At 39.9% G+C, this 24887-nt stretch overlaps 2 protein-coding genes across 4 annotated transcripts in view; one reads left to right on the top strand and one right to left on the bottom strand.

The window, feature by feature from the left end:
- The window catches only part of LOC122790712 (receptor-interacting serine/threonine-protein kinase 2-like), a 652068-nt gene that overhangs the window by 596399 nt on the left and 30782 nt on the right, over positions 1-24887 (bottom strand). Inside the window, exons 1-2 of one of the 2 annotated variants that reach the window (XM_044058269.1) lie at positions 11008-11101; positions 5664-5825 (exon numbers count right to left, since the gene is read on the bottom strand). In XM_044058269.1, the coding sequence (XP_043914204.1) occupies positions 5664-5815 (152 nt within the window). In that variant the 5' untranslated portion in view covers positions 5816-5825; positions 11008-11101. Of the gene's footprint in view, positions 1-5663; positions 5826-11007; positions 11102-24887 lie in introns of those variants that run through there. The other variant, XM_044058268.1, reaches the window with a different exon arrangement.
- LOC122790713 (receptor-interacting serine/threonine-protein kinase 2-like) overlaps positions 1-24887 on the top strand; it is a 1224079-nt gene that overhangs the window by 261097 nt on the left and 938095 nt on the right. The gene's annotated exons all lie outside the window — the stretch shown is intronic.

Here is a 24887-nt window from a genome sequence, read left to right on the forward strand (position 1 = left end):
CTGGGTGGAAACTCCCAGATATGCTCAGAATTAGTCCAAAATGATACAAAAATCACTGAACCCACAGACATTGCCAACATACTGGCAGACAGGTTCAGCGCAAACTTCACCCCCCCCTCCCCCCCAAAAGGAGAGATAACTATCCCAACTGAGTGTAGCCTCCCAGACATCTCAAATGCGCAGGTGAAAGCTGCTCTCTCTAAAGCTAAAAACACAGCATCAATGGGACCGGATGGGGTCCCCGGCTGTGTGCTACATGAACTCAATGAAGAACTAAACCCGCACATAAGGCAGCTGTTTAATCTTAGCCTCACCACAGGATATGTGCCCAAGGAGTGGCGTACGGCAACTGTGGTCCCACTCCACAAAGGCGGTGCCTCTACGGACCCTGCTAATTACCGCCCCATAAGCTTAACAAGCCTTGTCTGCAAAGCTATGGAGAGGATCATAATGGAACTCATAAACAAGGACATAGGGGACTTGCAGACCTTGGACCCAACCCAGTTTGGCTTTGTCAAGGGCAGATCTTGCCTTTTGAACTTGGTCGACTTCTTCGAAACAGTCACCAAGGCCATTGATGAGGGAAAGGCAGTCCATACAGCCTATCTTGACCTTGCAAAAGCTTTTGACACAATACCCCACTCGGGTATTATAGAGAAACTTACCAGCTTAAATGTAAACCCATATGTCACAAGATGGGTTGCAAACTGGCTAAAGGACAGAACCCACAGGGTTAGAGTTGCTGGAGCCATGTCAGACTCCAAGCCGGTTACAAGTGGAGTCCCACAGGGCTCAGTCCTTGGCCCCCTATTGTTCGGCATCTACTTCTCAGAAGTACAGGCAAACATAGGAGGACTATGGCTGACAAAGTTTGCGGATGACTGCAAACTGGGTGCCATAGTGGATAGTACATCGGACACAGACATCCTTTAGAGGGGTCTCACGGAAACTGATAGCTGGTGCCAGAGCCATGGCCTGAAGTTAAACGCAAAAAAGTGTATAGTCATACCCTTCGGGAAAAACAAGGTAATCCCAAGCTACCATATAGGTGGCAACCCACTAAGCACAGAAGAGTTTATCAGGGACCTGGGGACCCAGGTTGACAGTGGCCTCTCGTTTGACACTCACGTTGCTAAAGTGGTTCGAAAGACCTTCTACATTGCCCACCTGATCATGAAGGGATTCACATCCAGATCAAGTGAGGTCATTGTTCCCCTGTATGTACTCTTCACTTATCAGACCAATGATAGAGTACAATGCCCCATTCAGGATGTATCTCACCCGACACCTGCAGCAATTGGAGAGACCCCAAAAGTTCCTCACCAAAAGGATAAAGGGACTCCAAAACCTGTCATATTCTGCCAGACTGAAGAAACTCCAACTCTATTCAGATGCATACCGTCTGCTCAGAGGTGATCTGTGCCTGACATACAAGGCCATGACCAACCCGGAATTAATGGACATGCTCCACCTCAAAAAATCCAAATCCACCAAAACCACTAGAGCAAGAGACTTAAACCTTAGCACGGATATAAATAGGACGTGCTGGAGGGATAGATTTATCACCCAGAGACTCCCCATGCTGTGGAATAAAATCCCGGTCCATGTGAGGCAGAGCACCTCGCTGGCTCTGTTCAAGAGAAATCTTGACCGGTGGATGGGAGATCGTAGGTTTACCCCGGGAATCATCTCTGTGTCACTACTGGACAGAGGCACAACAAACTAATGGGCACAGTATTTCTAACATAAGGGGCGGCGTAAGCCACATAACTTTGGGCTAGGCTTATAAATGCCTTGAGGCAGTTAGCCTAGTATAAACCTATGAACCTATGAACCTATTTGTGTTTTTATGTGAATGCAGTGCTGGTGTGTGTTCTGGATGGCTGTGTGTTCCATGTGGTGTGGTGCAAGTGTTGACCTTCTCCTCTAGACCAGCTATTCCGGGTCTTGGCTGGAGAGTGCGTGGCTTCAAATTTGGATATATAAGTGCATCTCTCATAAGACTGAGTGTTGGGAAGTAAGAGGAGAGGGTTGTTGGTGTACATGAGGCAGTTGCTATATTGCCTCAGGATGCCCAAGTTCACCAGGTTAATAGGAGAAAGCACATGTTTATATCTCTGGAGAGAAGATGGAAGCATCTGCTCTGCTAAAAGCCTTGTGTTTGGGACATATTATAATGGCTATGTCTAGGTGTTTGAGAAGAGATTTCTTTTAGAACAGTCACTGAGAAGAAGCCTGGTAGCCATTATTGGGTCTATATTACCAGATCAAAAACCCGTTTCAGCAAACACCACAACACCGACACATATAGCGTGAACTGCAAATACGCCAAACTCCCTAAACCGTGAATTTTCAAATCTCGAACCGTCATAGTCGGCCAACACCATCGCGCGCTACATACTACATACCCAAACATAATAAATAAAACACATGCATACACTAACCAAACCCTACTTCTAACCCTACACTAAACCTTACATACATTACTATCTATGCACTTACCTTAACCCGCACCCTAACCCTAAGGTCCGTAACTATCTCACACTTAACTTACGGAGCTATACCGCAGATGGGCCAACCATGACACTTCAACATTTCGTGTTTTGCAGTTTTGTACGTTCTCCGTTACCGTAGTTCACGCTATATGTGTCGGTCTTGTGGTGGTCACTGAAACGGGTTTTCGATCTGATAATATTGACCCCCATTATTACCTGTATGAAGTACCTTTTTATAAAACAAGCTGATACATTTATTTTGTTTAAATCTGAAATAAGCTACTTACATTCTGTGTTTCCTTTAGTCCTAAAAGAACAGGTAAATGTTCAGTTTACGGGAAAAAAACTGTTAATGGATACTTTCTAAAATGTTCTTAGCAAAGTTCTGCTGTTAAAAGAATTGTCCCCTTACTAAAAAGAAGACAGCTTGATTATCATATACAAATTAATTGAAGTATGTTTGGTTGTATTTTAAACTAATCTTTTTATCTGAGTGGAATAAAAGCTAAAGCACTCAGCTGCAACACCAGTTTCTTGTCAAAAGTGTGGTCAGATAACCAACCGTCCATCACATGGTACAGACTGCAAAGTGAATAATACTGATAAACTGGATATTTAGAATGCTGTAATAAAGGATTAGTGCTACATCTCTCTGCCATCTAAAAGTCTAAGTTAGTTATATGTTTTTGTTAATATTCCTAATAACTAAGCAGTGGATAAAGCACAATGACATGTTTTATTTTGCTGCTACTTTTAAGTACTGTACCAGCAATACTGCACAGATTGTGAGGCACCAAACAAAACCAAAGCTGTAGATATAATGCACTGGTCTCAAATGGGTGGATTTAGAGAGATTCCTTCTACTGATGCTAACAGGCTACTACAGGAGTGTGAATTAATGCAACGGGGAGAATCTCCAAATCAGAGACAAGATAAAGCCACACAAAAGGACACCTCATTAATGGCTAATTACCATGTCTCTTAACTGAATACTGCACTGTCAGAATGACAAAGCCAGTGTTCTTCTACCAGGCCATGCAGCACAGCGGTATAGCCTGCAACACACACACACACACACACACACACACACACACACACACACACAATGTCAGCCACATCTATGCCCCTACAGACATGCCCACACATCGGCACACACACACACACACACACACACACACACACACACACACACACACACACACACACACATACACACGCATGCATGCACACACACACACACACACACACACACACACACACACACACACCCTGTCAGCCACATCCATGCCCCTACAGACATGCCCACACATATCAGCACATACATATACACACACACACACACACACACACATGCACGCACATACACACGCATGCATGCACACACACACACACCCTGTCAGCCACATCCATGCCCCTACAGACATGCCCACACATCGGCACACACACACACACACACACACACACACACACACACACACACACACACACACACACACACACCCTGTCAGCCACATCCATGCCCCTACAGACATGCCCACACATATCAGCACATACATACACACACACACACACACACACACACACACACACACACACATGCACGCACATACACACGCATGCATGCACACACACACACACACCCTGTCAGCCACATCCATGCCCCTACAGACATGCCCACACATATCAGCACATACATACACACACACACACACACACACACACACACACACACACATGCACGCACATACACACGCATGCATGCACACACACACCCTGTCAGCCACATCCATGCCCCTACAGACATGCCCACACACACACACACACACACACACACACACACACACACACACACACACACACACACACACACACACACACACACGCTCACACACACACACACACACACACACATGCACACACACACACACACACACACACACACACCCTGTCAGCCACATCCATGCCCCTACAGACATGCCCACACATATCAGCACATACATACACACACACACACACACACACACATGCACATACACACGCATGCATGCACACACACACACACCCTGTCAGCCACATCCATGCCCTACAGACATGCCCACACATACACACACACACACACACACACACACACACACACACCATGTCAGCTACATCCATGCCCCTACAGACATGCCCACACATATCAGCACATACATACACACACACACACACACACACACACACACACACACACACACACACACACACACACCATGGCTCTGCTATACGTACCTGTACTCATAGTACAAACTGCTACCAGTCCTACAGAGATGAATGAGTATATGCCATCAAAAGATAGTGTACATTATTTTTCCTGTGAAAACAATAACTCAGTGGAGAGATTCACTGACTCACTCTGCCAGGTTAATCCAGAGTCACTGCATTTCCAGTGGAGTAGACATGTTTATTTAGCATTAACTGATCCCATGAGCTGCCACACCTGCAAGCAGCTTCTCCAGTGAGACTTCTGCATGTTCAATGGCCAGCTCCAACGGAAAACTGTAGAAGGAAAGAGATCTCTGAATCACTCTGCCCTACTGTGATGCAAAAATATTCAGGATAAAGGTTTCCACATTGCAGTGAGCATTCCTGAATCCCAGAGACAAAGTTTGCGCAGGCATATTTTAAATGCATCTGGTCATACATCGCAACACTGGAGGAGAAAAACGCACTTCCCATGCTTCTCACAGTATAGGTCTGGTGAGATAAAAAGTTGATAAATAAAATCTTTCCCATAAAACATAGAAGGACTTATAAAAAATACCTTCCTCAACATTTTACAGCTGAGCTAGTATCATTCAATGTCATTCTAAAAACAGGTCATACACTTTCTACAGTAAATGTTGCAATTAATGAAGCCTTCCTATCTTTCAATCTTTGCATTAACAGCACACTTAAGAAGATGCTTTAAAATTCATTCTTAAAGTATTTTTCAGGCACTACTAAAGAATTTACCTCCTTGAAAATAATACAGGAATTATTTTACTGCCATTTAAAGTAAGAAACACTTAACTATTAGTTACTTGTTTAGTACGGGTAGTACAGGTTATATGAAGCATCTTATTTTCAGAGTTTTCATTTTAGAGCTAAACGAATCAAGAAAGTTATAAGGACATTTTTTTTTTTTACCCTGTTGGATCCCGAAGGAGCTTAACAGCCACTGTAATCCCCCAATCCACATGATCTCCTTTGAATACATCTCCAAAGCCCCCAGAGTTGATATGGGTCAAGTTTATAATCTTCTCTGCTGGCACATCATGGAATTTTTCAGGCCCTGACATTTTTCAGGCACTGGAAAAAAAACAAAAAAACAAATTTGAGTCTTGTACTCTGTAAATAACGAGCTTACCACATCATACTTTAAATGGAGTCTAAGACAAACACAGCAAAAGCAGAACATGTCACAAGTATTAGGAAATAAGAAAGTAGATGAAAGGGTTCCTAAACACCACACGCTGAGGTAGGATAACCAATGGAAAGTAGATGCGACACACTACCATTGTGTTATTCTGTTAAACACTGTATCTTCCAGGCTACAAATGATATACTTACCCTCTCATTATATATTTTAACCTTCCCATGAACTGCTGTGCTGTCAGCTCTCCACCATCTCTCATATATTCCCCTTTTTTTCTTATATATAAAATGGACTACTGATCTGGGTGGTAAAGAGTGAATTTATGAAAGTACTTACAAGGGCATAGACCACAAGAAGAAGGGGAGTGGTTCAGGGGGTGGATTTGGAGACCGAATAAAGTAATACAACATACTCTGCTTTAATCTCTTCCCTCTGTAGAAATGCAGAGAGGTACTAAAGGCCACTTTACTTTTTTTGGTAGTCCAGTTCATGACAAAAAATTACATTGTAGTCAACATCAGCTGCTGAGAAAGAGAAATTAAAAAAAAACGTTTAAAAAAGCAGACAAAGCAGATGCATGGAACAACAGTGTATGTCAGCATTAACAAAGAACAGGAAGGTTGGACAGGTAAGGGAACATGGACAAATGGAGAATTAGACAACTCTTTGATAGTCCGCTGTGCAAATCTGCATTTTAGGCCAATTTGCTGAAAGTGTTGCTTCCTTCAAATGGGTTCTGTAAGTGAATTTGTCCTTACCCTTGTGCTGCATCAGTCACAGAGTCAATAATGATAGCAGCAGAGGTGCAGGGGGTGTGTGAGAGTGTATGCCCGACCCACAAAATACATTCTTCAAATGCAGTTTTGACAGAATGGCTGTTGATTAAAACTGCATTTGACCAGCATGACTGTTAAACCACAGCGAGACAGAAAAAAAGCAAATATAAAAAGTTCAGCCAACGTTTCACCCCAGTAGTCACAGAACTGTCAGATATTTATGGTGAAACACTTCAAAATCTACACTCACTCTTTGGGAAAGACATTAGTGCCTGAGGATTATGAAAATGTCAGTTACGTTGAGGAGAAGAGTCAAGGATTAGGTGATATGTCCAGATGGAAAGCATTTGCAAACCAACTCAAGACTACACTGAGCATTAAAAGCTGGGTACCATGTGTGGTCTTTAAAATTAGTGAGGAGGATTCCCAGAATTTGGGGCCTAAAATGGAGAAAGCATAGTTATTGCAATGAAGTCTGGTTTTGTGACATTTAAGAAGTGGACCAGAGTAGTTAAGACTTCTAAGATTATAACTGGGTGGAGGGGTGTCCGAAGAGGCTGGAGGAAGGGAAGGACAGGAGGTTTCTTTGAGGAGCATGTAGAGTTGGGACCCAACAGGCAAGTCGGCCAACTGTTGGACAGGCAGACAACTGGCTTTATTAAGCATGATACAATAATGTTCATTTGAAATGGCAAGTAGAGTTGCTTATAGTGTGGAGGTTTTTTTTTTTGGATGTTGCTGCCTGCAGCCCTGTAGACGTCCATATTCAAGTTGTGCTAATAGAACGCCTTTGCCCATGGTATTCCTGGTTGGTCTAGAGAAAGAGGGAAATTTTAATGGACCAAAATAAGAAGGAATTAATTTTCTTCCATATTTACTATGGATGAAGGTGAAAGTTCACTGCAGGATCGAACCACATACCAAGGTACAAGAAGGCGATGATTTGATTAATATTGTTGTCAAAATGGTCATGGACAAGAAGTAATTAAGAGTTTTTTCTGTCATTTATGGAAGGTACCAAACAGCACTGATTTAGTTTTGGAAATGTTTATCGTTAGCTTTTTTGTTATTAAGCCATTTGATAAGAAAGAGGAAGTCAGCTTGGTGTTGTATGACCAAGGAAGTCAGGTTTGTGTAAAATAAGACCGCAACATCAACATAAAGTAAGAGAAAGAGAAGTAAGGGAGGTCAAGCACTATTTTATTAATGAAAATGGAAAAATGAAGGGGAGCCAGAATGAATCTCTTTGTGACACCTTTAAGGAGAGGGATGGAAGCAAAGAGGGAGTTCTGAAACTGAACAGAGAAGTACTGATTGGAAAGATAACTTTTAAACCGAGGAGCTATATCTGGGCTAATTCCTATTTAAGTTATGTGATCTAACAGGACGTTATGGTACACCAGATCAAAAGCTCTAGTGAGGTCAATAAAGATTGCTCCAGTGAGGAGGCCTTTGTCCATAGCAGGAGGATATTATGTAATAAGTAAGTATAAAAGAGTGCTGTAGAAGTGCTCTTACTAGGCCAAAAGCCATGCTGTTTTGAGGACAGTACATGATTTTGAGAGATGCAATGGGTGAATTGATTGTTAACTAATTTTTCAATCATTTTCCTTAGCACAGGAGGAATGGAAATGGGACAGAAATCAGTGGTGTGGGACAAGTTAGTTTTTGAAATTTATGGACAGAATTCCATTTTTTTGAGTTACAGAGAGAATTCTGTGAGATAAAACACTACAGTTCCTGAAGACACACCATCTAACAAGCAGGCAATGGCAACAGCATGCATTAATGCAGCAGCAGTTTTACCAGTTTAACTGCTGCAAGTCTGTAACTGAATTGCCACCTGAAAGGATAACAGGAACTCATGGTGGTGGTTTGCAAAGACTTCAGCAAGGCCTCTGCTGCCATGGCCATCGTGAGGCCAATGTGACTCCCCAAGGGAATAGGGATACTGCCTAAAGTAGTGAGGTGGAAATGGAATTTGCTGCTTGATAGAAATCAAAGGGTAACAGCTGCAAAGACAGGATAGTCACTGCAGTGCCACAGGATCTATGCTGGGCATGGCTCAGCTATGCATATTTCTTTCCAATATTAAACATTTGACACAAACAATATTACCCTACTGAATAACAAAAGCCACACCAGTACAGTCATGGCTGAGGGAAGCAGTATAGACAATCACACAGTATTAGGAAACAGAGCATTCACCACCAACTAGTACTGGGTAGGCCAGCATAAATCATCACCGAGTACTAGGGCAGGGGCATGTAACATCGTCTAGTAATGGAGACGCCAGCATACATTAACTTCTACTGGTGACAGTGTGCAACAATACTTGACACTGACACAGCCGTAATACAACATTATACCATGACCCCCCATTAATATTCCAAAACGCACGTGCTGATCGGTCAGCGTGCACGTTGTAAATCAACTTATACTAATGGAAAAAGGTCTGGTCACCCAGACTTTTTCCATTAGTATAAGTCTTTTTTAAAACACTGTCTTGCTATGTTAAACTCCTTTAACATAGCGACACAGTATGTAAAAAGCAACAGAGATCTTGCTTTCTCCGTAGCTTTTTTTAAAACTGTCTCGCTATGTTAAACTCCTTTAACATAGCGACACAGTATGTAAAAAGCAACGGAGATCTTGCTTTCTCCGTTGCTTTTTTTAAAACCTGTCTCGCTATGTTAAATGGGTTTAACATAGCGAGACAGCTTTAAAATAAGCAACAGAGATCTCCGTTGCTTATTTTAAAGCTGTCTCGCTATGTTAAACCCATTTAACATAGCAAAACAGTTTGTAAAAAGCAACAGAGATCTTGCTTTCTCCGTTGCTTTTTTCAAAACTGTCTCGCTATGTTAAATGGGTTTAACATAGCGACACAATAAAAAGCAACGGAGATCTTGCTTTCTCCGTTGCTTTTTTCAAAACTGTCTCGCTATGTTAAATGGGTTTAACATAGCGAGACAATAAAAAGCAACGGAGATCTTGCTTTTTCCGTTGCTTTTGCCCACAGCTCTGATGTACTGCATAGGCATACACATGCGCAGTACATCAGAACTGCCGCGGAATACCAAACAGCTGCGGAAGGGCAGCAAGGAGGCACTATACAATTCCATTATTTAAGAAAATTAATTATTTTTTTTCTTAAATAATGTCATTGTATAATAGCAATAACCAACTTCTGGGTGTGGGTAATGCTGGATTTACCCACGGTTGGCTTTGTTTGGTCCCTCGGGCTTCGCCCTCGTGACCAAACCATGCCAACTGTGGGTAAATCCAGCATTACCCACACCCAGGTGTGGGTTATTGCTATATTAACTACCACTGAGAGACTCAGCATACATCTTCACCTAGTATTTGGTGAGCTAGTGTATGACATCACCTAGTACTAGGAAACCAATGTACATAATTTAATATTTGTGTATAACACCACTGAGTACTGGGAAATTATATACATCATCTAATGCTGAGGATGACAGCATGCATTTCCTAGTACTGTGGTGCCAGCGTACAACATTATATAGCATTAGGACAGCCACCATAAACATTACCAAGTACTGAGGGAGACAGCATCGCCTTCATCTAGTATGGGGAGCTAGGATATAACATAATCTAGAAGTGGTGATGGTGGTGGTGGTGTGATGAAGTGAGGTATTGCCATCTATGCCAGGAGAAGTAGGGCAGTGGATGTATAACATATGCTAGCATAGCTACCTGGAGTTTTGTAAACAGTTATATTTCATTTGTATGTCAAACTGATTTGTACAGCTGCACCTGTATGTCATACTGTAATGCAACTGTTGAAATTAATATATTGTAACAGAGGATACTGGAAGAGAAGAGGTTAATCTCAATCCAAAGTAAAAAATCTCATAAGCAGGAACGTAGAGGCTCGAGCAACTTAACACTTCCTTCTCGTGCACTCAAACAACTTCACTGTATGACCAACGAATTAAAGTCAAGGCAAAGTATATAGCAAAAAAATGACAATCCACAAAATACTCAAAAATACGAGGAACGTTCTTTATTGCATGCAGTGAGCGCTTTCACCAAAACGGCTTCATCAGACTGTAGCAGCACACAGAGTGAACAGTCATTAAATACCATCATTAATTAGTGTCAGGGCGTTGTATAAATCAAACAATTAATCCATTTAAAACATCTTGAAATAGAGATAAATGTTAAAAGACATACAATATAAAAAGACATACAATATAAAAAACTTTAATGCTATAATGCATTTATGTTATCTAAAAAATTCACTTCAAATTATTTATTTATTTAAAACTTTATGTAACTTCCTTCTTCTTAAAATTGCTTGAAGGCTAACCTTATCATTCAACCCAGGAGTCGAATCTGCTTTACATCTAATAATCCATCTGAGTTCCATCTCAAGTGTGTAGGCTTCCAAATCTCCCCCTCTCAAAGTAGTGTAGATATTCTGTAAAACAAAAAAGGTAAAAGTATGTGTACTCCCTGCCATCATCTGATGGGATGTTTTCAGGGTAGATGATGATATTGGCAAGGTAGTAGGAGTAAAACCAAGGTATATATACAAAAATAAAATGAATTTAAAAAGTATGTTATGTCACAAAGAGGGGGTTAGGCAGTTGACATCCAGGTTTAACACTACTGCCTGTGAAAGTTGTAATCAATGTGTTTTCATTACTAACAGTAACAGTTTTGAACAACCTGTTACAGGACAAGTTTTTTCTTTCTTTACAGGGACTAATTGCAGGTCAGAAAATGTGATCTATCTTGCTACCTGCACTGCCTGTCAAGCATTTTATATAGGTAAGACTAACAGGCAGTTGAGGGAGAGAATTAGAGAGCATGTTTACAAGATGAGAGTAGGGGATGCTACTAATGCTTTAGGGTGGACAGGATTAGGAATAAGTATATTAGAGGGTCAGCCCAGGTTGGAAGGTTTGGAGACAAAGCCAGAGAGGCAAGATTACGTTGGTTTGGACATGTGCTGAGGAGGGATGCTGAGTATATTGGGAAAAGTATGATGAGGATGAAGCTACCAGGTAACCAGAAAAGAGGAAGCCCTAAGATAAGGTTTATGGATGTGGTGAGAGAGGACATGCAGGTGGTCGGTGTGACAGAGCAAGACGCAGAGGACAGGAAGAAATGGAAACAGATGATCCGCTGTGGCGACCCCTAACGGGAACAGCCGAAAGATGATGATGATCAAAGCTAACTTCCCTCTACTATTTTCTGTGAGCAGTAAAGCCAACAAACAACATGTATAACAGTATGGACTGAGCAACTTGGACTTTTTCAATGATTTGCCCAAGCACTTTTACTTCATCTCCACTAAATACTACTGGTGGAAATGACTAAGCATCACTTGTTATCAAAAAGCATTGCTTAGTTTTTAGCCCTTTCTGAACCATTACCTTGTCACGGTGAAAGGGGTTTGTGTATCTCAGAGAAGCTAAGGGCCCAAGACACCCAGGTCATGACATAGATCAGACAAAGGATGGTGCACTGGAGGGAGTGATGACAAGCCATTTCAGTATCATTGCCAAGAAAACTCTATAGACAAAAGTAACCAGAGGCATGTCAAAATGTACTGGAAGACGAGACCATCTGGTCTGAAGGTGTCCAGCACAATAATGGGGAAGAGCAGAGGAAAAGTTTGAGTATATTACATGGATTAAAGCTAGAAGGATTTCCAACCACTGAGGTGCTCAGGGATGAAAGGAAACTTTAACACAGCAAAAAACTACATCACTGGAATTTGGAATGTAAGAGTAATGAACTAAGGTAAACTTGAGGTGGTTTTAAATCAAGACTGGTCACTGGAGGACTGATAGTCAAATTAACACTCAAATATTTTGGCCACATCATGCAATGACAGGATTCACTACAGGAGATACTGATGATGGAAAAACTGAAGGTAAAAGAAGAAGCAACAGAGACTATGATGGGTAAATAACATTACTGAAGTAATGCATTTGAATTTGCAAAAACTTAAATAAGCAGCTTTTGACAGACAGGCCTGGCAACCACCCAGATGATGGTCAATTGGAGCCCTAGGCAGGGTAATGGACCAGCCCCACCCCACCCTCCCACAGCCATTCCAGTGCCTCATTACTTGGATGTCTCTCACCCCACCCCCTGCAGCCATTCCAGTGCCTCATTACTTGGATGTCTCTCCCCAGGTACCTTAAACACTGTTCAAACCTGCCAGTGTGCATACTATTTTCATCTTTACTTTTAGGATGATTATTGAGATTTAGATTTATTTGAAACTTTTATTTCAAATTTATTGCACAAACATTGAGGACCATTTGCTAAACAAAACATTCTCACACTGAAAACAGATTTAGCATGAGCAGCAGTAAACTTCTCTTATCTTGAAACTCATACTTACTGAAAATGCACTGAAACTCGCAGTAGGAAGAAACTAGGCAGCTAGTATGAAGACTATTACAAGCCTAGCCCAATAACATAAGGTCAGAATCAAACCCTATACCTTGTGCATATAAGGTAAACCTTAACCATTATGCCATACCACCCCATGCTAAATTTGCACTAATACTCGCAGTCACTGAAAATACATCTGGCCAGTGGCTGATTAAGTGTACCATAGCTCCTGGGCTATTTTCAAACCATGGGCCTCCTTGCACACAGTTTTAGGACCATATTATTTGGTTCTCCTTCCCGATTGTGTTATATATGTCTTAGCAACATTTGCTAGATTTGTACTTTTGAAAATTGTTTTCCACTAAGACATAAAACAAAATATATGAACTAATAATGATAAAAGTACCCATGTCAGAAAATTTTAACCATAAAGGGCTACTCAGACTGCCGTCATTATAATCTAGTAATATCCATATTCGACTATTACTGTCATTTACTATCAAAAGTGTAGATATACTAAAAACAACTATTAACCAACCATGTATTGTTACAGTCAGACACTGGACTTTACAATTTAAGCAGATTGAACCACTTTAATAGAGAAGACAAAATAAAAACATTTAAGAACATTAAAACTCTGTGGACTGAGCACTTTCATCCTATAAAACCATTAAAAACAAATGAGATGTTTTCATTAATACCTGAAAATTGCAATGCATGAAGCCCAAGCTGCCCTTTCACTTCATGCATTGCAATTTCCAGATATTAATGAAAACATCTCATTAAAACCACTATTAAATTTGAGATCTTGTGTTATTTGATATTTTAATGGTTTTAACATTCAAGGATCCCCCATTTTTAAGTGTTATAACATATTATGGACTCGGCACATATATTTTTATTTTATTATGACTTAATTAAAGTTTGTAATTCTTGTACTGGTTCTTTAAGGAGGGTTGTTTTTAATTAATTAATTAATTAATTAATTTAATTAATTAATTAATAAGATTTCGACAGTGGTATAAATAGTTGCAGAGTACTATAGCTAATGATTCTGATGTAGTCCTATGATTTATAGAACAAAAACTCTCAATCTACAGTTTATTAATGTTTTAAATGTTTTTATTTTGTCTTATCTATTACAGCCACTTTGTTGACTGTGTACACAACAAGTGTGATTGTGAAGTATTCCAATTTGCTTTACACAAATGCAAACTAGTCCTGCAAAGACAAACTAATAACCTTCTAACTTTATCAGCTCAGCAGTCAGTCATTTTTAACCACAGACATCCATCAAACCCAGGAACTATACCTACATTACTGACTGCATCCTTCTTAGATGTATGTGTCAAAAAATTAATAATAGTAATAATAATTACCAGTCACACATTTCAAATTTCTTTCATCCAAACTCACATTCACCAAAGTATTCCAACTTAACTGGCATATACATGCACACTAGTCCTGCAAAGCCAGATTAAAGGCTGTTTTAAAATGATCAGGTAAAAAGAGCACAAGGCTTTTCATCCACAGAGATGGCTCACCCCCACCAGCAGTTATAGCCGCTTTGTTGACTGTGTACACCTCTTATTCTTATGAAGAAATACATTACATGTACTCTGCTAGCATCATACCATAAAATCCAGCCACGTGTATCACAATCTAAATAGAAGAGTTATTTTTTTAAACATAAGAAATATTAACCACCTAATATCATACCCTGCCAATATGCACAATCTTTGCAGAAGTAAAAGTTATCTGAATAATTACACATTAAAGAGAACTGTTACTAATGGAGAGGTTGCTACTGGCAAACAACTTTGAATTTCAGTGCTTCATCTACAAATGCAGTACCTGTTGCCCTTGAAAAATAAATTGCCTATGTTGCAATAAAAAATGGTGTGCAGGTGATATTGCCATAACATTTCTTGAAGTAGATCCACTGTGCAATAGGGAATGTCTGGGAAACAATGACAGCAGGTTCATAGTTACTAGACATGCAGTCTTGGTGACCATTAAAGGGCCTAACTCAAATTCACAATTGCTCCAAAGCACAGTCTGGTTAAATGACTTGCTCAATGTCACAGAGTAGGTATGTGAAGGTTGAAAGATTCAAACCCTGCACCCTTGCCACGAGAACTAGCTCATTAACCAGTCACAGCTTTAGTCCACTGCACTAACTGCCAGAGTAACAGTTCTGAACTAAATGCAGAAACCCTTTACAAGCCAATCTTGTAAAGAAGACTGAATCACCGTAATATGCAACGACGACTACATAACGAATACTGAAGTTCAAACAGTTTTGTTCATCACTTCACATAATGCAGACTAGATGACATAGTAAATTTCATCTCCTTTGCATTTGCTGGAGGCTGTAAAGAAGGTACTACAAAATATTTTACTAAAATGAAACATTTATAGAGTATATTACACAAACAATGTGGGCCTGTTAATGACTTAATTAATTCTTTAGTGCAATTAATAAAGCAAAGAAGTTAGACAACATGAACACTTCGGCAGCTTTTGTCTCACAAAAATCAGAAATATTACTGCTTATAGCATATTTTTGGGAGAGTGGCTTACATCTCATGTTGACTTCCCTATCTTTTCTCTGCTATCAAGAATTGCCCTCTGACATCACTCAGTACAGGTCTGACCTACTTGAATGGCTAATAACGCTGTGCATACACCTCTACAGTCAAGACAGACAGATTGTGAACAAATGGGGCCCCTGCCAACCATATTAATATCCCATTACTTGGTTGTCTCTCCCTAATTACAAGTAAACACTGTTCAAAGCTGTCAGTGGATGCACTGTTTTCGTTACTTTTACAATTATAATAGAGAGCTGAATTTCATTTAAAAGTTTAATTTAAAATGTTACCCCAAAAACGCTAATGGCCATTTTCAAAACAAAGCAAACAAACAAAACACACACACTCAAACCGAGAGACACTTAGAAACAATAAACTTCTCTTCTCTTGAAACAGTGCATCTGGCAACCCATTAAACTACAAGAGATATCCCAAGATTCATACTCAAACAACATACAGTGAAGCGTCTATGTGAATGATGCAGGAGTTTAAAAGGCAAATGTATAACACATTTGCTAACAGCCTGGGACAACCCACTGGACAAAAGTGTCCCTCTTCAAGAGCAGCCGAAAAGTACTTTCTGGTAAAGGAACTTGGCAGAGTCACACAGAAGATAAATGAAGGCCAAGGGAATCAAACCATGTACCTCAAGAAACATCTTTAACAGCTTATAGCCTTACTCATGTGCACTAAATGCTAGACAAACATTGTTTATGACAACTGTCTACCTACAAAAACAAGCAAATTGAAAATGTACTCATGGTTAAAATATTAACATTAAAATCATAGACTGCATGCTACCCAGTTTAAATCATAGCTAAATAATAAACACACTGTCAACATTAAGGAAACCACGTATCACATCCCAAAAAAGTACAGCTGATGTGATGATGTTCCTGTTTACTACAATCAGTTTCATTCCTTCATGCCATAACTACTTTAGCTCATTGGTAGTTACAAATCTTGTAGTATAGGGACCACTGAGGATTTCTAGTTGGCTGAAAGCATTGTCTGATTAAGTGGCACACTGAAGAACAGGACATAAATATAAGTGGGGAGAGGTAACAGCACGTAATCCATGTAACTAGGGCATTTTACTTACCACACACACACACACACACACACACACACACACACACACACACACACACACACACACACACACACACACACACACACACCATTCCCTTTCTGCTACTACCTACTCATTGACATGACTTGTGACATTACATACCTACTCATTGACATGTGCAAATAAGATTTTCTGCTTGCATGCTGAAAAACAAATTCAGCGTGCCTTCCCCTGCTGTTCAGCCCCTTGCTCACTTAGTGTTAGCATACTGAAAAAAAAAAGAAATTCAACATGCTTTCCCCAGTGTGGTTGGTATTTCAAAATGCACTCAATGCCAGAGTTAAATTTTGTACCAATTCCAAGATGTTTTAAAACTTTCTGTACCATCCCTGTCAGAGATGCTAGAAAGCAGAGCAAGAAATCATCTATTGGCTATGGACAGCAATCTGGAAACCAAGCAATACTGGAAAGCGTTTTCTTTTTTTTTTTTCTAATTAATGTAGTATGAGTGCCCCCAGCCAGCACCGAACCCTAGACAGCTACCTAGGTCACACAGTGCTGGATGTGGTCCTGTCTGGTATGTTAAAATCCTTGAGGTCATGAAGAGTTGGAACACTATAACATCAGATATCAGTAATTAATAGGTATTCAGAAATTACTTGCATTGTGCATAGCAAATTTAACAGATATTTAAGATTCTTGTTGAATAATCTAATTTAAAACCATCCTCACTCTTGTCTCATGTACCTCAGAGATCAAAATGGTCCCTGTGACACCCAGGCACTGGTGCAGTAATCAAGGAGCCTCAATCCTCACCACTGGCAGCAGTGGAGGACGTACACACTGGGAGGATGACAAGTACATGCACAGTAAAGTGTAATTTCCATTAAAAGTACACAGAGACCATAGTCTGTCTGGGGCTGGTTTCTCACTCTTTCTCCAGATCCCCAATAAGACTCCCCACTGGCACAGCTATAGAGTTGAGATCTCAGCTGAGTGGTGAAGCCAAGTCCTCCAGCACCCTCTCTGTCCAGCCAGTGCTTCATGTCCCTGCCCAAGTAGCTGACACACACACACCTGGGAAAGGTTGGCACAGGTTTACTAGCTATGCCCCCTTCTGCCCAGCCTATAAGGTAGTTTTCACTGCTACTAGCCACTACTTATCAGCTACTTTACGGCCCTTAGCAAAGGGTGCCCAAACTTATTGTTTAATGTTACTATTAATCCAAATGGAAGTTTGACCAACATCAAGGCTATTAGAAGTGGCCTGAAGAGCCTCACCAAATAGATAAGCAAGTACCCTAAGAGCTTAAATATCTCTAGACAGACCAGCCACAACTGAAAGGTTTAAATATATTTAATAATAAATAATAACAAGAAAACACTCAGTAAACAATCACAGTAACTTCAGAGTTCATTAAAACAACATTGCAGGGCAGTCTCAAATAAATAAAGAAAACATCTAAGCTGTACTTCACTATATTCCTAACTGTATCTAAGAGAAATTATTGTACCCTAGACTTACTTACTCATAGCAAGGCAAGACAGATGTGGTGAGTGGGTTTTCCAGCTGATGTTGTCAGGTCAAAGACAAAACAGAAAATACCATCTCTCTCTCTCTCAGAGAGTTCTTAAATTAATATTTCAAATATTACTGTTGGGTTACTTGCAGCATGACATCACTTCTTATCATCTGACTATTCCAGGTTAAACCCCCATAGCTGGAAAATGCAGCATTTAGCATCTCCCTGCGAAAATACATAGCCTTCAAATGTTTGCAGCTGTTGGAAGACATAAAACACTTACAATGCAGAAGGCTCCCTAGTTTTAGGCATCCTGTCTCCTTGCTGCATTGAAGCCATATTTTATGACGCAGTTATAAAATAATTTAATTTCAAATATTTTCCTGAAGTTTTGCAAGTTAATCCTCTATGTTCCAGTTTCCACTGTTAAGATACATATATTTACACAGTTACAATTGTCTATATACATTTCTTTTCTTTTCCAGTAGGGTACACGGTGGATACATTTTTAGGCACAGTACTTTACAAAGCCTTTTAATACAAACTTCTGTACCAGCAGTTTGATATACAGACAACATACAGTTCTAATGCGTCTGTAACACAAGACTCTTACTTGAAGCATGTTGACATTCATAAATGACACATAACCATTTACAAAATTCCAGAGAGCTAGACTGGCAATATCTCCTTCTGTCACAGTCCCCCTACTCATTAAACTTTTTATACACTCGGTCATCTTCAGACATCCTGAACTGCATGCTGTCCTTTGCAGTGATGATTCCTCACTAATCAGGTGTATACACACACTTTATACCCTCACTACTATCTTCATTAAGGCCATCACAGTAGCAGATGAGTAGTTACAAAGGAATTTAATACAAAATGCATCAAAACTAAGACAACACTATCTTGCATTTATGCCAGACAACATCATATTCCTCCCTTGTAGAACAAAACGTCCTCCTACCTACAGTCTATTAAATCTCACTCACACTTTAATATTTCAACATGTAACTAGATTGCAATGCATACCTGATCCCTCATATCAGTCAGTTAACAAAGCAAACTTTCCGCCCAGCTGAAGAGTGTCGACTGTATTATATCTTCTCTTTCTCTAGGATGCCTGTCAAGGAAAGGAAGTTTCACCTATAACATTAAATATGTCTATCCAATCCTATCACAGGCCACCTTTTGTAATGTATACAGACTAAGCACAGTTAAATGAAACTTCCACATTCACCATATTTTTTCCCCATCAATGACAACTTAACTAGAGTTAATGGACTTATCATTATCAGCTGTGTATTTATTGTTTAATTAAAAACTTACTTAACTTAGCTGAGCCAATTCCCTGCTCTGAAGACCCACACACACATAAAACTAATCAGATATTATGTTCAGAATCTGTCTTTTACTTTGCATTTTCAAAACCTAACTACATGATTACCAAGTCGTGATGGAGTACAGAATTTTCAACCAATAACCACATTTTTGGAACAAACCACACTATTATACCAGATAACAGTAATGGGCATATTCAGAAATGAGTAGCACTGCACAAAGCACTACTTAATAGGATCAGATGTTTTTTTACACGTTCCTCTCTACATGGAACATGACTAGCTATGCAACTAAAATAAATGTTTTTGCACTTAAAGATCAGGTGCAAAGGATGATGTCAAAGCTTCACTGTTACACAAAAAATGGTTTGGATGCATCACTTTGCACATAGTTGTGTAAAAATTAAGTTTCTCAATAAACTGTTTCCATTAAAAACATAATTACAAAACTGCTTCCAAATGTGAAAGCCTAACTCCAAAACGTCCCATGTGCCAACAGGATGCATGTATGTCACTGCAGGTGCAAGCAGTAATTATACTTAGAGTGCATAAATAATTGCAAATCCATTTGTGGAGCTGCTAACTTGATAAAGCAAGTTTGGTGAAAAAAATAACTGGTTAGTTTTTTGTGGGTGTATTGTTGAGAAAATCTGCATAAATAGTAGTGTGTGTGTACATATACTTACATGCTAGACTGTAGCTAACAGACATGCCTTGGTGTTCTGGATATACTAATATCTCCTGTGGATAATTAAGGACACACCCAAAAGGAATGCACATTTTGTGGGCATGAGGCAAAAATGCACTTGTCTGTCATGGTACATCAACAACACTGCATTTATCAAACAGGGAATCAGATGTATTATGTACAAACAGGCACAACCTTAGTTAATCAGATGCTTCTTATCCCCATTACATTCAACCTCCCCAGCTATGACTCATCCACCATCAACAGTAGGTTTATTAGGGGTACCTCACATAAGTAATGACTGACAAGGAAGTTTACCTCTCCTGTCAGACCCCTAAAGTTTTCAGGGTTGCCAGATAGCAATCCAGAGGGTGACATAGGGGTTTATTCAACATTTCTACTATGCCTGAGTGGGGAAGCTTTGGCCAGGTTGAGGTATGTGGTGTGCACCATTTTGCCTTCATCCATTGCTTTGGTGACCTTTTCAAAAAATCCAACTAGTTGAGTAAGCATGACCTGCCCTTGATGAATCCAAACTAAGATGGGTCCAGTGTTTGGAGGTTCCCTATGTCCTTAGGGATCAATTCCATGATAAGCCTTTCCATGGCTTTGAGTATGAGGCTGGTCAGACTGATGGGTCTGTAACTGCTTGGGTCATGGAAGGTCCTCCCTTATGTAGGGAAATGACTGTAGCTTTGTACATAACCTGTATGGAGGCTGAGATTGAACAGTGTTGTTAGGGGTGTGGGTAAGTTGTGCCTCATGCTATTTAAGATGCATCCAGGGAAATTGTCAGGACCCATCGATGCAGTATTTTCAGTTTTTGATAGCATTTTTAGGACCTGGTCTTGTGTCATAGCTGGAGGTGAGACAGTTTCAGGTATATCTTGATGGACAGACAGAGGGAAGAGAGGGGTAAAGTTAGAGCTAGATTTATCAACCAGTAGATTTGTTAAATCTTCAGCCTCAGTGTAGTTAACATTATTATTACTTATTATATGACATTTGTTTATCAGGAAAGTCCAATTGGGTGGGTGCCCATTTTCAGTGAAGACATGGGGAGGAAAGCTCTAGACACAATTAGTACATTACAGTAGTTTATTACAGAGCAAGAATGAACATTTTCCCATACAAGAAAGAATATATAATAATAGCTAGCATATCATTTTTACGTATATTAGAGGAAACATACTTGCACATTAATTACAGACATTCGATATTACTAAGGAGACTAAATACATGAGCAAGAGGTCTTTACAATTACATGATTCAGAACATCATTCACAATCAGCTCAGTGCATTGCTGCATCGTGTCTTTGAGATTACAAACATAACTAAAATGCCTTGATTGTCTTTGGCTTAGGTTGCTATTTTAGCTTTAAACTTGGCTTTTGTGGATTTTATTAAGCTCCAGAATTCTTTATTTATTTCATTGACAAGAGTTCTAACATTCTGGGAATTACTCCTTTCTTTTGGTCAAAATTATTTTCTGTTTTTATAAAGCTTGTTGATATTATGGTTTCACCAAGTGGGTTTGTTTCTGGGATTTGCCCTGAACTTGTTCCTACAGAGCACAGCTGCATCTATGCAACTATTTACATGTTGGCATAGTGTGGTGGTCTACATTTCTGCATATTCAGTAGAGTTAACAGGGTTTGTTGTGGATGGGAACCTTGCCAACATATCACTTAGGAGTAGGTAGTTTGTCGAGGTATCTTGGGTGGAATGGAGCTTTAGTTTCATCTTGTTTTAAAAAAGACTGCTTTATGATCAGACCTAACAAGTCGTGAAGATACACACGGGATGGAGCAAAATGCTCCCATATTAGTAAGGACAAGATCCAACCCATTATTCCCCCTAGTAGGTACTCTGAATAATTGTTCCAGGGTATTTCTATTGACAAAGTCCAGGAGTCTTTGTGCATGTGCATAGCATAGTGGTGGTGCAGGTTTCCCAATCTAAAGTTGGATAGTTTACATTGTCTAGGAAAATGTTATTTGGTTTAATACCGACTGATTCTAGTTTTAAGATGGGTGTTGTGGCTTTGTCACAGAGGATCATTTTTATTCATCCATCTGAGAGTTTTATATGAGGTTTAGCAATACTGTCTGTGTCACTTGGTTGTTGACGTACTTCAAGGAAAATGAAAACAATATGGACAGATAGCATATGAGCAAAAATTACTATCACCTTAGCTGTTATTAGAGCCTAAGATTGCCTATTATGCTGGCTCTGAGATGAAACCTTTCAATAACATGTATGTAGCATGCTTTTGGAATTAGTAATGTATATATATGAATAAGCAATAACAGATGGTAAGAGACATCAGAAGGGTATAAATAAAGAACCACCTGGAGGTGTCACTAGGCCTTTATGGCTGCCGTACCACTGTGCCACGCAGATGCAAAATATTAATCATCAAACTACTAATTTTACACTAACAAATGAGTCTTATACATTCAAAAATGGTCTGTCATCTTCTTGGTATACTGTTTCAAGCTAAAAATTAAATTCCTACAAAGAACTGAGGAGGTCTTGTACTTTGAGCAATTGCTCAAAAGTACACCACAAACAGTAATCAAAACCAAGCCCACAAGTATGGGATGGCCATAATCAAAACCAACTTTGCACTCATGGGATGGTCATACAGGAAGTCCACAGCCACCAGATTTTAAGATAAAACAACCATTCATCAGAATCACAAATCCTAAAAAACATTCCTCTTTTATATGCAAAGCATTTGTTTTTTTCGGATTTGTGATTCTTAAGAAGTCCTTTAAACTGTAAGGACGAAAGCACTTAATCCGCTTTAAATTTATTTGAACAAATAAATGGTTATTTTTTCTTAAAATCTGGTGGCTGTGGAGCTCCTGTATGATCATCCCATGCTTGCAGGGTTGGTTTTGATTATGAATTGCTCAAAAGGGCTGTCCATGTTTTAACCTATGGATGTTAACAGGTGATTTTCCCATAATTTTATTTATTTGTTTGCTAACTGGGACTAACTAACTGGTCCAAGGACCTCCTTCACTAACTTAGCAGGCCAAATGCAAATACACGATGTGATAAAACACTTTATTTTGAACACTGAAGACTAATAGCTCTTTTTGATTCAAAAAATGGAAGCCGGTTCTAGTATTACAGTATCGTAATGGTTATGGTAAAATGCCAAAGTTTTAGGGCATTGTCTTGAGAGTCACAATGGGGAAATACTTTACAGGCCTGTGGAGAAAAGCATAGCTGTTAAGTTCAGATTTAAATAAGATCCTCTATCTTAGTGGTGAACCAATGTGATGTCACTGTTCTGCAGGAGTAATCCTTCTGTCTTGTGCCTTACTTGTGAACTTACTGGAGAACAAATGTGATGTCACTGTTCTGCAGGAGTAAATTCTTCTGTCTTGTGCCTTATCTTGTGCCTTACTTGTGAACTTACTGGTGAACCAATGTGATGTTACTGTTGTGCAGGAGTAATCCTTCTGTCTTGTGCCTTACTTGTGAACTTACTGGTGAGCCAATGTGATGTCACTGTTCTGCAGGAGTAAACTCTTCTGTCTTGTGCCTCTCTTGCAAAGTAAGGGCTTCATCTGGTAAATTGCTGCTTCCAGCCAGAAGACCAAGTTAAGGCCGAACCTTCATTTCCTGAATATGCCAACCCCTCGTGCAACATCCCTTACATAAGGGTATTGTGAGGTTGCAGTCTATATAATTTTCACTACCAATTGTGTATTTCAAAAGACCAAGGCATCCTACCTTGTACAACAGTTTAAATGGTAAACTTATACACACACTGGCATCGGGTCCCCTTCGAATGGTCGACATTTCACAATGTCGACATTCATATGGCTGAGACCATATGTTTGACATTTGAAATGTCGACCATGGGGAACAGGCATCTCCCTACAGTGCGGAACGGAAAGATTTCCACTTCCTCACTATAGTACGATCTTGGAGTTGGTATATTTAAGTTCCAGGGGGTGTGAGGGGCAGAGTCCCCAATGAGAGGTGCAGCCCCCCTGCTAGCAGCGTTAAGGTAATTTTGTTTTTGTTTTTTAGGTTCTACTTGTATGGTTGACATTTCAAATGTCGATCATATGGTCTCGGCGATATGAATTTCGACATTGGGAAATGCCAACCATATCAAGTAGACCCACTGGCATCATATCTATTTTGAAATCATGGAGACAATCTTCTTACATTACATCTTCCTGTCCTAACTGTCTGCAGCCCTATTTCATCCTAAAAGAACTTAAACTAATTTGTCTGATGGTGTTTTTTGCAGATAGGGTTGCAGACCCCCTGCACTCTCGAATGTGGGTCTTTGCCCACATTCCCTCAATCTTTGAGTAGACTATTTCTAAGGCTGCATCAGCTCATAGAAAAGTGAAATACACTGCTACCATTACTGTCCAAGATGATAGAAGTTCAAAGATAGCATATTTAGAGATTTCCGGGGTAGTGGGTGAGCAGCAGCCCCCCCCCCCCCAGAAAAAAGCCTCAGAACTCTGCAGTGAAAAAATGGACTCTGGCATGACAGGCTACTGTGACCAGGAACATGGGAAGCATGTAAACACCACAAACGCCTGCTATCACTAAAGCATATAAAAGACAGGAGAAGACA

The sequence above is a fragment of the Protopterus annectens genome, chromosome 16.part0 (genome assembly GCF_019279795.1).
Source record: "Protopterus annectens isolate FY-2018-M chromosome 16.part0, PAN1.0, whole genome shotgun sequence".
Classification (NCBI taxonomy): Eukaryota; Metazoa; Chordata; order Ceratodontiformes; family Protopteridae; genus Protopterus; species Protopterus annectens.